This window comes from Culex pipiens, chromosome 2 (assembly GCF_016801865.2).
Source record: "Culex pipiens pallens isolate TS chromosome 2, TS_CPP_V2, whole genome shotgun sequence".
In the NCBI taxonomy this organism is placed as follows: domain Eukaryota; kingdom Metazoa; phylum Arthropoda; class Insecta; order Diptera; family Culicidae; genus Culex; species Culex pipiens.
The window spans coordinates 104,460,021-104,477,292 of NC_068938.1; the positions used below are offsets into that span (position 1 = coordinate 104,460,021).

Genomic DNA, 17,272 nt, shown 5'->3' on the forward strand with positions numbered 1-17,272 from the left:
ATGGTAGAAACCGTAGTCAAGCCGCAGTTAATTTTGACCATCGCGAGGTGAACAGTGTGACAGTTCGGATAACACTATAGCTGATGCTTGGCTGAGCGCAGGTTTTTACTCCTGTTGATTCAGCCGATGCCGATGTGGCCTTTTGGTTTTTGATTTCAACGTTTTACGTCACCAAAATCTTCGCGATTTTATTTCCTGCATTAATTTTCGAGTTTCGATAAAGGAGTTAGAAAAGAGTGTGGGAGGCCAATTTTGTCTGAGCTAGATTTTGGAATCATTTCGCCTTGCTCGTGCTATCTTGTCGCACGTGCATTTTGGGCCAAATTGAGTTAAAAACTCCATTTTGTGCCGCTATCAATGCCTCACCTTAAACCTTCACAGATTCCAGAATTTCGATATCATTTTGGAGATATTCAACAAAAACCGTAAAATACCCGAGCAATGTTGAAACTCTGGTGGTCAAGTGCAACAACTGGTCAAAGGGTATTTTATTAGAGGACGCTTTGTCACGTGTAAATGGCCTGTTTACAATTTCGGCAACAGATTCAACCAACAACAATATTAGACCGGTCAGCCAAACAATACATGTTTGTTATTGTTTACATTTCGTGCTCTAAATTTTGTTTATTCAGGGTCAAACATCGAAATACGATTTTTTTGGAATGACGAAAAAATATTTGCGACAAGATAGCACGAGCACGTCGATTTGCGAGTGTGAAATCTCTACAAAGGAGTTTGTAGCTTACTTGAGTGTTGAATTCATTACTCATAACATGTGATTTGTTTGCGATACTCGTGTACTTTACATTCACGAAATTTGCACGTGAAGCAAGATGTAGTGGCGTGAATCACTTGATAACACGTTTCTAAAAAAAATTGATTCATTCCTACCAGTACCGTACTCAAATTTTCATAATTTGCAATATGGATATCAAACGAAGCAAAATTGTGTATGCTTTTTCACTTTCATTAGAGTTTTTATTTGTAAAATACTCACATTTTCACAAAAAAAATCAAATCAAATCAAATTATTCGCTCTACAGCATTGCCTTGGCGTTCACGATTGCGAGATTCCTACACGAAACTAGGTGTCCGAAGGCTTGATTGTTGAGGCAATTGCAAACCTCTTTTTTTCATTTGCACAAAATACCGTATTTTTTCGAAAATACTCAAATTTTCATAATTTGCAATATGGGTATTAATCTAAGCAAAATTTTGTATTTTTTCACTGTTATCAGTGTTTTTTTGTTGTAAAATACGCATATTGTGAACGATAAAAATTAAGTTCTTTTAAAATATATGGTATTTTGTGGAAATTTTAGTACTATATAACAAAAGATCTGAAACAGTGAAAACGCATACGAAATTTCAAATCGTTTATTGAAAGTTTACGTATTTTTTTAAAATACGGTATTTTGCGAAAACATGCATATTTTACAAAAAAAAACTCTAATAAAGTTTGATACCCATATTGTAAAATATAAAAATTTGATTATTAACACCTGAAATCCCAAGCTCGAGAAAAAGGGGGAATTTGTATGGAAATTTCTCCTTTTTCTCGAGCTTGGGAGTTTAGGTGTTAAAAAAAGGGATTTTGACATTTTTTTTACTTTTTATACATTGAAACTAACCATATTATCAAAAAATATATTCTTAGTACTTAAAATTTGGTTTATTGAACCGTTTAAAAAAAACCTAATAAACGAAAATTGTTGAGATTCTTCTAAGCTTTTCAAATATTTGTTTTTCTTCAGAGAGGGACGAGGATAGACCCTTTTTTAATATATAAAACAAGCCTTACCCGACAAACTTCGTTCTGCCTTTTTTTCGTTTGTTGATGTTTTAACTTGTTTGCTTCTTCAGCCTCCTGTGATCTAAATATGATTTTACGTAACTTTTCCCATACAATCTGCAGATTCTCCGGAATCGGTTCCAGAGTGGCCAAAGTGTCAATTGGTTAGCGTATAAACCTTCCTTGTGCTTACATGAACCTATTGAAACAAAAAACGCCTCGATCCGACGTTCCGTGTTGAATTGATTCGCGTTCGAACAAAACCGTCGAAATTTTTTATATATATGGAAGATTTTTTTTTGAAAATTCATTTTTTACCCCTGATGTTTCGAGACGATTTTGAAAGGGGCGTCATAAACTTTGAAAAATATTTCCAAAGGCCTAATGTAGATCGAGTTTGTTGTAAATCCAATAGTAGAAAATGCTGCCAATGAATCGAACATTAAATTGATAAATTTCGTTATCTTATAGATACTTAAATTTGTATGATAAAAATCTGGGTGAACCAGAATCTCTATGATGTGCACTGTTAAATTTTGTGCACTTTTGAAGCTGAATCTCAGTAAATTCAATGAAGATATCTATACAGCAGTTCCATATGAAAGTTTGTAACCGTTGGTCACAATTCTTGACGAAGGAAAGTTTCACTTCAGTATTTTTATTACCATCTCACTACACTTAACAGTGGGATGGGGCAAATCTTTCAGTATATGCGAGGCTGAAGCCCACCAATTTTCCGGTGGGGTGTCCTGACAGCGCAGCTGTTGACACATTGGGAATTGGTGGGAAAATGGACTCGGGAAAACCAAAAAGAAAGCTCGATCTGGGGAAGATCGGCCTCTTGTGATCAGGACTAGTCGCGCTCCAAGTGGCGGTAGTGAAGCGCCCCCACAACGGCGGAACCCGGAGGTTCCGCGAGTGCAAGTCCGTCTCGGATTGGTCGGCCTAGGCAGTGTGAGTCGCCTGCGCTTCTGCCTACGTCTAACCGTAGTAGGACCACCCTTGTCGTCTGGCGCCTCCCCGCGCCATCAACGCCAAGGACGACAGGCTCTCAGGCCGCTGGCCTTAATCGTTAAGGAGAGTCCCCTCTCGGCAGCCCGAATCAGTGGACTCTGGGGCTGCCGATTCGCCAACGAGGGAAGAAGCCTGCCCGACGAAGCCAGCAACGCCCGCTGTGCGTCCATCCGACCCGGCACGAAGTCCGGAGACCACCGTACCGGCCGCGAAGGCCGCAGAACCGCTGCATCCGGCGCCGAAGACCGGACAACCGCAGTGCAGAACAACAAGCTACCGTCAGCCAGCAGAACAAGCCCCCCCCCCCCTCCCCACGAGCGGGACAGTTCCAGCCGCGGAGTGTGAGCGAAGGAGCTCCTCCGGCGGCGACCATCCGGCACGTAAACCAGCTGAGCTGCGCGGTAAGAGTGCCCCAAACCACCTACACTTCACACAACCCACACCCACACGAAACAAACACCCAATAAAGTGCTGAAGTGGAATCGAAATCGTGTTTTTTCAGTGTGATGAAAGTCTCCCTTGAATCTGCCTAGTAGTAATGCCGACCCTGAGTGATGAGTAGTCAGTAGCTTTGATCTACGACTACTTGGGAAACGGTCTCAGCCCTGAAAAGGACTTGAGCTAGCCTAAAACCCCTTGATACTGAAGGACAGTTAGTTTCAAGTTAAAGAAAAAAAATAAAAGTGCTTCGATTTGGCTCAAAATTTTTCTGGGGGTTGTTTGGCCATTAGAGTGGCTTAAGCCGTGTTAGGGTGGTCCGAAAAATGGCCATTTTCGTCGATTTTCACAAAAACCACTTTTTTCAAAAAATCATAACTTCGCTCCATTTCAACCGATTTTAGCTGTCTTGGGCGCAAATGAAAGATGATAAGTTTGACTTCCAAGAAAAAATAATGTGGAGTTTCAAAAATCTAGCCTCACATTTGAAAAAGTCCTATGAAAACATCAAATGCCATTTTGACGGTGTCTGGACCAAAGAGCCTATATCTGAAAATGTGTTCAACGGATTCCTCGGACAATTTTACATAACATATCAAAAATTGGGCGAGGTTCATTAACAGGATTCAGAGATATGATTTTTTGAAAATAAAATTCGGGTTTTTCGACGCGCCTCGCGCAAAAACGGGAAATTGACGAAATCGGCCGAAAATCAACTTTTTTCACAAAAACTGCGATAACTCGAAAATTTCAGCGATGACCTATACATGTCTGGGTACCAACATTTTCGTAATTGAAATACGCATCTTTTGGTACCCGCCAAGCGCGTCGAAAAACCCGGTACAAAACAATGAACTCTGAAGTCTTTTGAACAATTTTGACTATCTGTTTCATCAGTTAATTGTTTTTGAGCAGAAAAATAGCCATTTGAAATAAAAAGTTTTTTTGCCTGTTATGGACCCCCGTAATTGAAATACGCATCTTTTGGTACCCGCCAAGCGCGTCGAAAAACCCGGATTTTATTTTCAAAAAATCATATCTCTGAATCCTGTTAATGAACCTCGCCCAATTTTTGATATGTTATGTAAAATTGTCCGAGGAATCCGTTGAACACATTTTCAGATAAAGGCTCTTTGGTCCAGACACAGACACAGACACAGTGGTTTTTGTGAAAATCGACGAAAATGGCCATTTTTCGGACTACCCTAACACGGCGTAGGCCACCCTAATGGCCAAACAAAAAAAAACGGGTCTAATTATTTTGGCCAAGGAACCCCAGAAAAATTTTGAGTCAAATCGAAGCACTTTTATTTTTTTTTCTTTAACTTTCATATGGAACTGCTGTATATTTGGTTTGGTCTTTAGGATGTTGTTGTTGTTGATTTTATTAGGGGAACTTTAACCCTATGGGTCATTCGCTCCCAATGGTCTTTAGGAGTGAAGTTATAAACACTGAACTAGAACCTAATAACTTATCGACGTGCTGCACAATCCATCACACTGGTGTACACTCCGGATTTGCTCTCCAGGCCGCAACACCTCAGCCCAAACTGGACCACACCGTACTGGACCCAGCGGGTCGTTGCGTCGTCAACGTAATGCAACGGTCCACCGGAGTCTTCACTGCTGTTGTCCACCCGAAGGGCAGCTCCACCTGCGAAAACTTGTCGTTCGTAAGGAATCTGTTGGTGCTTTGGAGTTGCGCGTCACATTGGACCAACGGATCCTGAGGAACCCGTGCATACCGGAGCACGTCAAACGATTCGTTATGCTCGGTCAGGCCCCAACCGGTCACGATCAGGAATGGAACGCCGATGGTTCGATACCGCAGGGATGTCCCAGAAGGAACACAAATCGGGCGTACGCCTGTAGGAAATTGTGGAAATTCAAAAGGGGATTGGATCATGGAATTGGGGATCATGTAGGGAGTATATCAAACAAACGCCGGGAACCAAGAGCAGCTGAAGAGCAGCGTGTAACCACTGTCGCGCCCGGAGGTCCCGGAGCCCCCCTAACCACAAGCTATAGGAAGAGTGGCATAGGGACAACCCTCCGGCTCCTCCGGGGTGCCAGGGAAACACGACACGCCAGCTGAAGAATCCACTCACTACTTGCAACTCAAGAGGACACCGAGAAGAACGACATCAACCAAGGAAAACCGTTTAGTTAATAAGTCCTCGACTTTTTTTTTATTAGGTCCTATTAACATATGAAAGACCTTTTCAAAAAAAAAAAACTCTTGTAAATGTAATTTTAGTTAGCAAACACAGATGAGGTAGCAATTGAAAAGGTCAAACCTTACGCTACCAGGGTTACATACATGTAGAAAATCACAAAATTTAATATTACAGAAAAATAACCAAATGTCTTCATATTTATTTTGCTAATAGATTAAAATGTAAATTTAAATGCCCTGCAAAAAGATAATAAAAAAGTTTAAATATGTGCTCACACCAACCTCGGACATTTTTGACGATTTGCATGTATGTAACCATTTAAATAAATAAATAAATAATTATAACTTTGCTAAACTTAGACAAAACCTTAATGTTTTGGGGTGTTTTGGAAGGCAGAACTTTCGAATGCATTTGTCAGAAAAACGTGCACACACTAGTTTGCTGGATTATGGGATTGTTCAATCGAGCTGTCAAATCTACAACATGGAGTTAAACTTTCTGTGAAGTTGCTGTGAAGTTTTCCATGGCACTTCGAAAAGTTTAACTCCATGTTGCACGCACACACTCTCACTTTTAATTTCTCGATACTTAACCTCAGTCTCCACGATCGGCAAAACTGTTTGACTGCGATAAAAAGCATGGCGCGAACCAAACGTAAGACCAATAAAGATAGAAAAGTTTGCTGCAACCCATTTTTCAAGGAAAAGCATAGCTCCTGGAGAAGATCTTCGAAACTAACCAAAGTGACTGCACAATTACGTAATAAAATCAATAAATTCAGCGATGTTATCCTTTCTGGCTCTGATGAGTATATTTGCTCCAGTTGTCGATTACAAGTAAACAACTTTGTTTTGATACCTTCCTCGCATTATTCTGAGGAAACAGAGCAATTTGATGAACTACCAGAGGTTTTATCCGCTGAAAGTGTTGACACGAGTGATGATTCTGAAAATAAACTGAATGACATCTTGGTACTGCTTGGGTTGGATCGTTTAACCTCTAGGGATTGTCGTTCAAAGGAAATCAGTCAGCAAAGATTTTTTGGAGCAGTAAAAAAATTGAAGAATTTATTCAAGGTAGATTCTGACATTTTTTTTGATGATATTGATACCCCCTTTTTAAAGAAAAAAGTCTATAAAACTGCTTCAAAGTCGCACAAGTTCCGTTTGCTGACTCTGTTTGCGGGGACTTGGAGTAGAAATCATTTTGGTACTGCCTAACCCAAAAACATCCGTCTCCGCCGAAGAGCGAGAGGCTCACCAGATTGCTGTAAACTTCTATTATGAATGGAGCACACTCATGCCTGGTGTTCGGGATACAATTAGTGTACCGACGAATCCTCGAAGAGAAATTCGACAAAAATGGTTGTTACATGGCAGCATAAATGAGCTATTCGGAAATTTTGTGAAGCAGCCAGCTCCGTCCATTAGAGTGTATATTAGTTGATGGATCTGGGACGCATACAGTTTGTGTCTGTATGCGTCATGAAAATGTGGATTTGAGTATAAAGTTTAGTGAGAACTCTTTCAATTCATCAGCTGATTGAGAAGTATTTGGTTTGTTGGCCTCCAAGTTCAGAATGCTTTTTCTTAAATTGTGACATTTGTCCAAGTTTGAGAGAGTTTATAGAAAAACTACTTAACGAAATTTTGAACTATCCCCTCGAAACCATCACTTTTAAGAACTGGACGAAAGTTGGTAGCTATTATCAGCTCGTTGAGTTCACCAAAACTGCTAAAGATTTTTCAGAGGATTTTGGACAACAATTAAATAACCTTTTTTCACATTTATACGAGAATATCAAACAAAAAGATTTCATGAACTCACTTAAGGTATCGTTGGCTCTAAATCAGGCCATCATTTATGCTGAAAACTTTAAAATAACCATGCAAAATGAAATTCAATCCCACCACCTCTAAAAAATAATTGTTACGATTCAACCTATTGTTGTTTATTATCGTCCTGGTAACGAGTTATTTAAAACATCGTACATTAGTCAATTTTTTTAGTACCGTCATCTGGGGCGAATTGGGACTACAGTCTGAATAGGGACAGTAGTAGTAAGAGCACTTAAAGGATTTAAATTTGGAAATGGATGTACACATTTTGTTGGTCTGAGTGTGTTCTATCCGAAACCAACCAGAAAAATCAAAATATTGTGCTCTAACATGGTTAAAACTGCTGTCCCAATTCGCCCCATGTGTCCCAATTCACCCCAGTTGACGGTAAAGGCTTAGTAAAGGGAAGGTAGTGTGTCATCACTATAGAAAAAAATATGAATGTAAAGTGATTTATCTAATAACAATTGATTCATGTTTTATTTTAAGAATGCTATACTATCTTTAAGAACGTAGTTAAAAATCGTATATATTTATCACTCATTCAGACTTAATACACTGGACGGAATAAATTTGTGCTATAATACAAATAGATGTATAATATTTCGATTTCTTCCTCTAACTACCTTACCTCCCGACTTCTTTGCACTATTTCACTAACTTCTAAACGCGAGAAAGCGCTGCTTTATATTGCATAGATTAGCCACAGTCAAATTGTCCAAACTTCTCTTGGAATTTCAGATATCATTTTTTGGTTTTAGCTTGTAACTCCTTCGACCGTCTTGAAAATCCAGCCCAAGTAAGCTCCCACGTTGGTGTACACTCCGGGTAGGTTCTGTTCGCCGCAAGTGGTCACTCCGAACGCCACAACGCCGTACTGAATGAACTGCAGCTTGTCGCCGGCACTGAATGCCTGTAGTGGACCGCCGGAATCTCCGAGGCAGTTGTCAATCCGGTTTTTACCGCCAGCGCAGAGTTGGGTCTTTGGATCAAGCTTAAGATTTTCTTGCAGTTGGGTACATTCCTGCAGGGGAACGTGAGGAAGCGTTGCATATCGAAGCATGTCGAACGAGTTGCCTCGCTCGGTCAGTCCCCAACCGGAAACGATCAGGAGACCCAGCCCCTCGGGCGGAATGTCCTGTTCCGGGGTTCCGTTGGGTAGACAGATTGGCTTGACGTCTGGAAGATTACAGTTATTATTAAAGCTATGATGCCTCTCAGCCTCATCGGTACTTACTCTTGCCCAGTTTGGCAGGACTGGCTAATCTAAGCAGGGCAATGTCGTTCAGTCTTCTGCGAGCACTGTACAGCGGGTGTCGGATGTGCTCCACCGGAATCACCTGAACCGGAGCGTACCCGCCGTCGTTGCAGTCCTCGTCAGAGCAATCTTCCGGAGAAGTGAGTGTTGTTCGACCAATGCGCACCGCGACACTAAAATAAAATCAACTAAATTGAAATTGACCGCGTGTCCCCTCCCCATCTGGTAGTGCTTACACTTTGTCCAGCTGCCTCGTCAGGCAGTGGGCCGCCGTGAGGACGTATCGGTCCGTTACCAGGGTGCCTCCGCAGACGTAGTTTCCGTTCTCTGTTTGTAGTGCCACCATCCAGGGAAGTTCCGATTCGCGAGCCGTCTTGCCGTAGGAAATTTTGTGGCGGTCCGTTGTACCGCAAGACTCCGGATTCAGCTGAGTCGAACAGCAAACGCTTAAAACCTGGTGATTATGGAACATTAGCGTGATCCACCTTCTATGAAAAGGATTAAAGGTACCCTATGATTTCATTTGGTTAAGGCTAAGTGGTTTCAGTTATCTTTTGAAGTATGTATTGGGTTTCAAACGTTTTAGTATGGAAATGTAGCATTTTGTACATCTTGTAGCTTTAACATTAGCATGAAAAAAAAATAAAGAACGCATTAATTCTAGAGCTATTTCATAATTTTGAAGAATTTAGTTCGTCCATACAGTTTTGGTTCTGTTCAAATATTCATAAAAATTTATCTAAGAACTGATTTTCTTATCGATTTAGTGTCTTCGGCCAAGTTGTAGTTATTACTTAAGACTTCTCAGAAAAAAGGTGGTTACACTCTAAAAAACTAACATAATCCACCCTCGTGGTTGGTGCTTTCCTCACTGTTTATTTAAAATTGATCACACAAAAGAATCGTAAATAATTTTCATCTGAATTAATACCTGTTTGGAAATAAATAGTCTAATTAAGATCCGGCCTCACAAAGTACATAAATATCACTTGAATGGTCATAACTAGAGACAGGTAGGCCAGATTTTCAAAGTTTTGGACTCGTTGGAAAGGTCTTTCGATTACCTAACCAACGATGGGTCGGATGATGGAGTTGGATCGAAATCGGTTCAGCCAGTGCTGAGAAAACTGAGTGACATTATTGGTCACATCCACACACACACACACAGACGTTTGTTCGGTTTTCGATTCGATAGGTATACATTGTGTGAAAAGTTCATTTTTGCACATCTGTCGTTTAACTACTCATTTTTCCTGTAATTTTCGAACGACGAAAAAGCCTACTTTTCTGTACCAAAAATGAAAGAATCGAATAGTAACACTTTTCTAATAAATGCTGAAAAGTGCTACTTTTCAGCACTGCAATGGATGCTGAAAAGATGAACTTTTCGGTACTTGTTTAGAAAAGTAATTCTTTTCAGAATTTTTTTTTATTAAAATGAGCAATTGACAAAATACATAAACATTTGACTTATGATTCTACTCAAAGGGTGTTTTTCGGATTTGCAAAAAAATTGTATGGAACTAGTTGCAAAACTTGATTTTTTCAGCACTCGTCGTATTTTTCCATCTTTCTCAATTTGACTTTTCATTTCATACAAAAAAATAATTCCACAAAATAATCATTTCTGAAAAAAAAAAATTTATATGTTTAAGCATCTTCGCTTGTGTGCTTTGGTCAGCTATTTATTCATCTTCTTAAAGAAGAAATTAGCTCTGGGCATTAACACTAGAGCTGCGGTATTTTTTACTACCTAAGCTCAGAGTTATTTCAAAAAAAATTCACAGTCTTTTTAAAGACTACCTGAGTTATTTTCCCAAATTCTAAACAGTCTTTTCAAGACTAACCCCACCTGAAATTTTGTTGTATTTTACAAACGAAGCCATCTTTTTAAGAGAACTTTGCTTGCAAAATGCGTCAAAACAAAGGTAAACGCAAATCTTCTGAAGATTTGGTCGTTACGTCGGTGAAGCGTTTGAACGCTAAATCGGCTAACGGAAACAGAAAAAGAAAACAGCCTCATCCGAGGTCTGATTCTGATTCTGAAAGTGAGGTCAATCCTCCAATTCCATTGGCAAATAGTTTCGGTGTTTTATCCGAAACTGTTGACAAGGATCCTTCTCCTCGTACTGAGCCTTCTGCCGTCGAGAAACGAGTAAAGGCTCCGCCAATTGTAGTGACTTCCGTCTCCGATTTGGCCAGCTTTCGAACGCAACTGAAGAATTGCAAGGAAACTTGCAATTTGAAGGTTTCGTTCCAGCTTGGTCGAAGAGGAGAATGTCGCTTGTTGACGGAATCTTTACAAGATCACCAAACTTTTGTTGGTTATTTGAAAAACCACAAACACAATTTCTACACGTATGAGACCAAGAATGCTCGTCCATTCAAGGCGGTCCTGAAAGGTCTCTCCAACGACTTGTCGGTGGATGAGATCAAAAACGAACTTAAGGTGTTGCTTGGCTTTGTCCCATCCCAAGTAATACCAATGAAGAAAAAATCAAACGGGAATATTTCTCGCTTTGGTTTGACTTCACAATTTTATCTGATTCATTTCAACAGAAATGAAATCAACAATTTGAAACTTTTGGACAAAGTTCAGTTTTTGTTCCATGTACGGGTAAAGTGGGAGCATTTTAAGAAACATGGCGGTAATGGCCAGAATCTGACCCAGTGCCGGCGTTGCCAGGCATTCGGTCACGGTACTGATCATTGCGCCATGGTTCCAAAATGCATGGTTTGCGGGGATTCTTCTCACGACAAGGACAATTGTCCCGTGAAAGAAGTCACCCAATTTAAATGTGCAAATTGTGGTGGAAATCACAAATCAAATTTCTGGGATTGCCCCATCAGAAAAAAGGTTTTGGATTCTCGTGCTAAGCATCAGCCGAAATCCAAACCGAAATTTTCTCAAAGTCAGGTTGTACCTGCATCTTTAAATCAAACGTTCGTGCTGTCTCACTCGAACAATGCTAGAAATACCCCTACCGTGGAAAAGTTAGGTAACAGCAATGGCATTTCTTATGCCAACGTCGTTTCGGGTTCGGGTTCATCCACGAATTTTAAATCCTCTACCAATTTTCAAATTGGGCAGGTACCTCAAATTTCATTTGAAAATTTTTCTGCTGGCAACGCTTTGGGATCTTCTGATCTCGGCGATGTTACGTTTGAAAAAATGACTTTTTTGCAAAACTCACTGTTTGGTTTGATTCAAACAATGAGTAATGCTACATCCATGATGGAAGCTATCCAGATTGGATTAAAATTTGCGAATAATGTTGTTCTTACCCTGAAGTTTAATCATGGATCTAAGTAATTCCATCAATATTATGAATTTTAATGCTCGCTCTTTAAAAGCGAAAGAAAATGAATTTTTCAACTTTTTACGAGTTCATAACGTGCATGTTGCTGTTATAACCGAAACATTTTTAAAAACTGGCACTTATTTGAAAAGTGATCCAGATTATAAAGTTATAACCAATAACAGAATGAATCGAAATGGCGGTGGAGTTGCAATAGTTATCCACCGTAGTATGACTTATAGCACTTTACGTGACTTTAAGTTAAAAGTTATTGAAAGTTTGGGCATTGAACTTGAAACTTCTTTTGGGAAAATTATGATTGCAGCTGCATATTTACCATTCCAATGCACTGGGGAAAATAAAAATTATTTCAAAGGGGATTTGAATAAACTTACTCGGCATAGATCTCGATTTTTGATCATCGGTGATTTTAATGCCAAGCACCAATCTTGGAATAATTCAAAAGTAAATTCCAATGGTAAAATTCTATTCAGAGATTGCACTTCTGGTCTTTATTCGGTTTTATACCCGAATGGACCAACTTGCTTTTCTTCTGTTAGAAATCCATCAACAATTGATTTGGTTTTGACAAATCAAAGTCAGTATTGTGGTCCTTTAGTGACTCATGCTGATTTTGATTCTGATCATCTTCCAGTAACTTTTTCACTTTCTCATGAAGCAGTTACCAGACCCAATAGTTCTGTGTTTAATTACCACAAAGCTAATTGGGACAGGTATCAGCATCATATTGAGAACAATTTAAATCATGATTTTGTTTTAGAAACCAAAGCTGATATTGATTCAGCCTTGGAATCTTTAACTAATGCAATTTTGGATGCTAGGAATATTGCTATTCCTAAAGTCCAAGTCAAATTTGATTCTCCCATTATTGATGACGATCTTCAGCTTCTGATTCGTCTGAAAAATGTTCGCCGAAGACAGTATCAACGTTCTCGTGATCCTGCACTGAAGCGAATTCAAAAAGATTTGCAAAAGGTTATTGACCACAGATTCACTCTCCTGCGAAATGAAAAGTTCGCAAGAGATGTCGAACAAATTAAACCTTATTCCAAACCTTTTTGGAAACTTTCAAAGGTTCTTAAGAAACCTCAAAAACCAATCCCTTCTTTAAAAGATGGTGATAATATTCTATTAACTAATGGGGAGAAAGCTCAAAAACTTGCTCAGCAGTTTGAGAGTGCTCATAATTTCAACTTAAATGTTTTGAGTCCTATTGAAGATCAAATTTCAATAGAATTTCAGAATATTGCTGAACAAGAATTTTCATCAGATGAACGTATTAAAAACTGAAATAAAATCCATTATCAAAAAATTTAAAAATATGAAAGCCCCTGGTGAGGATGGCATTTTTTACATTTTAATTAAAAAATTACCTGAAGCAACTTTAAGTAGCTTGGTCAAAATTTGCAACAAATGTTTTGATTTGGCATATTTTCCCAGTAGTTGGAAAAATGCCAAAGTAGTTCCGATATTAAAACCGGATAAAAATCCTGCTGAAGCCTCAAGCTATCGGCCCATTAGTTTGCTTTCATCTATTAGTAAATTATTCGAAAGAATAATTCTTAATAGAATGATGACGCACATTAATGAAAATTCAATTTTCGCTGATGAGCAGTTTGGATTTCGCCTTGGGCATTCAACTACTCATCAGTTGTTGAGAGTTTCAAATTTAATTCGAAGCAACAAATCTGAGGGCTATTCTACTGGCGCTGCTCTTCTAGACATAGAAAAAGCATTTGACAGTGTTTGGCATAAAGGTTTGATTGCGAAATTGAAAAGGTTTAATTTTCCGATTTATATCGTGAAAATTATCCAAAATTATTTGACGGATCGTACTCTGCAGGTATGTTATCAGAATAGCAAATCTGATCAACTACCTGTACGTGCCGGCGTCCCTCAAGGAAGCATTTTGGGTCCAATTTTATACAATATTTTTACTTCTGACTTGCCTGATTTGCCCCCAGGATGTCAGAAATCACTTTTTGCTGATGATACAAGCATCTCCGCCAAAGGTAGAAGCCTTCGTGTCATCACAAGAAGATTACAAAAAAGCTTGGATATTTTCAATTCTTATTTGAAAGAATGGAAAATTACTCCAAATGCTGCAAAAACTCAACTTATTATTTTCCCTCACAAACCAAGGGCTGATTTTCTTAAACCAAAAAGTCATCACATCATAAAGATGAATGAGGTAAATTTAAAGTGGGAGGATCAAGTGAAATATCTTGGACTTGCTTTTGACAAAAACCTTACTTACAAGGATCACATTGAAAGTATCCAGGTTAAATGTAACAAATATATTAAATGTTTGTATCCACTTATAAACAGGAATTCTAGACTTTGTCTCAAGAATAAACTGTTAATTTATAAACAAATTTTCAGACCTGCCATGCTTTATGCTGTGCCGATCTGGACAAGCTGTTGCTTAACCAGGAAGAAAAAACTTCAGAGGATTCAGAACAAAATTCTGAAAATGATTCTGAAACTTCCTCCCTGGTTCAGCACCAGTGAACTTCATCAATTAGCCGAAGTTGACACTTTGGATGTTATGTCCAATAAGATAATTGATGCATTTCGACAAAAATCATTGCAGTCTTCAGCTGCATTGATCCGCTCTTTATATAGTTTATAAGTTAGTTTTAAGGTATCCCTTTTCCCTTTTGTACATGTAGGACCTCCTACATTTGAAATCACTGAATAGCGAAAGCTACAATATTTCATGAATAAATGAAAGTTGCTAGTATTTAAAATTGAGGTGAAAAGTCATCGATTGTGATTGGACACTCAATAATATTTTAACTGAATGAATGTACATGGAAGAGAAAATCAAAATAAATATAAATTTAAAAAAAAAAAAAAAAAAAAAAAAGCTCTGGGCATTAACTCTGTTCATTCTCAAAAAAAAAAAAAAAAACTCACCGTAGTTGACCCTCTGGTATCCATGTTGCAAAGCTGCTTCCTGGCCCTTTCTGCGTCCTTTTGGTATAACGTTCGCCAGTTTTGCCAGAACTTGTCACTGCTTGTAAATCTGCTATACTTTGGGCAGTCCATAATGTCGATGCAAACTTCATTGTGTGAACATGCCTTAAATTCAGCAGACCCTAATCCTAGGTTTTAAAATACACTTGATTTGGCTTGGCTCACATCTAAATTTAAAAATTAAGAGTCCATACCCGAAAACGCCACTAAAACAACGAACAATATACGCAACATTATCCTTGACCAGTTTTATCAAATCCGGTGAGAACTATCTCCGTGTGGTGTTAAGGTATCACTGTAAGATTAAGATCAGAAAGGCTCGCTTTTTATGACGTGGTGTTCCTCCTACACTACAGTAAGAGAAGCAAAATACTAACCGTCTTTTATGTGTGTTTTTACAGTTGCAGAAATAAATTATTTTAAACATTCTAACCACAAATTATAGTTTTAAACTAGACATTTGAAATTTACATTACTAAACAACAATGAGTCTATAAAATTGTTTTACTTACTGTAGCGGGAAATTCTTTTAATTGCCCAGCACGTGATACTGCTGCCGTGGATTACGGCTGAGAGACACGTTGAGAAATAAACAACATGACTCAATTGGATTGCTTTTGATGCAAACGGTAGAATATCATTGCGCAATTACGTTCACCGTAGTTTCCGCAATATTTAACAATTCCCTGTAGTAAAAAAACCCGTATTTTTCACCCTTCTGTTTTATAACTTTTTTTGTGTTTTTTTCGATGAAAAACACGTTTTTTCAGAATTTTGAGTACGCCATCACATCGGGCGTCCAATTTTACATCAAAGTCCCTTTGGCACCAAATTTCTATCTCATCACCGTTTCAGGCTGCAAATTATTGAAAATCACCTCTTTTTTCGCATGTTCAAAAATGAAAGGGGTCGTACCGCCCCTCCGTCACGAGATATCAAAAAACGGACCTCGGATTCGTGATCAGGGACAAAAGTTACCCCTAAGAACAAAGTTTCACGCAAATCGAAGAGGGGTCGGGACAACTACTTTCACGAATACCTATCGACTCAGAATCAAATTCTGAACAAATGTCTGTGTAAGTGAATGTCTGTAAGTCCGTGCACTGAATAATATGCACACGATTATGTCCGGACTGGCCGATTTGGACCGTCTCATTTGATCGGTCTTGAGGTCCCACAAGACCCTAGTTAGTATTATGAAGTTTAGAAAAGTACTTCAAAAGTTATGCAAAAAAAAAAGATTCAAGCTAAACTCCGAAAGATTGTAAAAAGGGTGGTTTTAGTAAGAAAACCTGGAATGCCATACATTTTTATGAAGGTATTTAAAAGACCTTTCCAACGAGCCCAAACGTTGAAGATCTGACAACCCTATCAAAAGTTATAACCACTTAAGTGTTTTTAATACACTTTTTTGAGGCCGGATCATAGATATTTTGATAAAAATAAGTGTTATTTATACACTTTTACCTCCTTGCCCTGATATGCAGTGTAATTAGAGGGTGACGATTCTCGAGATTTTCAATTTCCCGGGAATCGAGAGTTGAGTTTTGCCATTTCCCGGGAATTCCCGGGACCCGGGAATTTTTTTAACTAGCCAATAGTGTCAATAACTTTAAAAGAAAAAGAAAAAAATGTTTCTTTTTAATGAACTCAGATCAATCAATTCATACTAATCCAATGAAACGTAAATTTAAGTAACCTCATTATTTTAAGGAGCTATTTCTACATTTAGATTTTTTCCCTCAATCTACAAATACAAAATCGTTTCTCGAGCCATTTTGGGACTCGAATTGCAGTTTAAAATGTTTACGAATCTTCATTCGCACTGATTGATTTTTCAAAAGTTGCACAAACTTTTTGTTGAACTTGTTATTAGATTTTTTGAAAGTAAAAAAATAACTAATATATAATTTTCCATTTATGCAATATGGCATTCTGCAATATGATAAATAACGACTCAAAACAAAAATTTTAAGTTGATTTTTTCCTTCTTAAGGTCAACTGTAAATGTTCACAATTAGCGGACTTAGTGTCCGCTTACAAAAAATGCCTTATTTTTATTCTTTAAAAAAAATTTAATATGCAAAACACAAAATGACTTATTGGCATCAAAAAAGGCAATTACCTCGATAAAGCGAAATTGACTTACATAGAATTTAAAAAAATAGACTATGAGTTTCGCTATGCTCGAGAGAGAATATGGAAATTAAACTTATCTTGAAATGGCTTTTCCCTCTTAGAAATAGAAATTTCTTAGAAATTTCATTTATGGGGGGGTATTACCTTTTTGACCAATCACAGTTTTGCCTTCCTCACCTTACTGAGGAAAGGCTATAAAATCACTCGAAAAACGAAATTCTTAATTTGACCTCCAAGACCCACCTTCATGTATACATATCGACTCAGAATCAAATTCTGAGCAAATGTCTGTGTGTGTGGTGGGATGTTGATCAAAA

General features: G+C 38.3%; 2 protein-coding genes across 2 annotated transcripts in view; one reads left to right on the plus strand and one right to left on the minus strand.

Moving 5' to 3' along the window:
• LOC120427994 (alpha-ketoglutarate-dependent dioxygenase alkB homolog 4) overlaps nucleotides 1–17,272 on the plus strand; it is a 284,866-nt gene that overhangs the window by 69,108 nt on the left and 198,486 nt on the right. The window lies entirely within an intron of this gene.
• LOC120428415 (serine protease grass-like) lies at nucleotides 7,738–15,097 on the minus strand. The gene is made up of 4 exons (XM_039593431.2): nucleotides 14,757–15,097; nucleotides 8,754–8,971; nucleotides 8,497–8,690; nucleotides 7,738–8,438 (listed from the first exon to the last, which is right to left on the minus strand). Exons 1-4 carry the CDS (start codon nucleotides 14,886–14,888, stop codon nucleotides 8,017–8,019), a joined length of 966 nt encoding a protein of 321 aa, XP_039449365.1. The 5' UTR covers nucleotides 14,889–15,097; the 3' UTR covers nucleotides 7,738–8,016.

What these genes read in the sequence shown, in the direction of transcription:
- LOC120428415 (XM_039593431.2), bottom strand. Translation starts at nt 14,888, where the DNA reads ATGGACTGCCCAAAGTATAGCAGATTTACAAGCAGTGACAAGTTCTGG. An exon ending in ATACCAGAGGGTCAACTACG is followed by an intron (nt 8,972 to 14,756) that starts GTGAGTTTTTTT and finishes CATAATCACCAG; the next exon opens with GTTTTAAGCGTTTGCTGTTC. An exon ending in TCCTGCCAAACTGGGCAAGA is followed by an intron (nt 8,439 to 8,496) that starts GTAAGTACCGAT and finishes GTAATCTTCCAG; the next exon opens with ACGTCAAGCCAATCTGTCTA.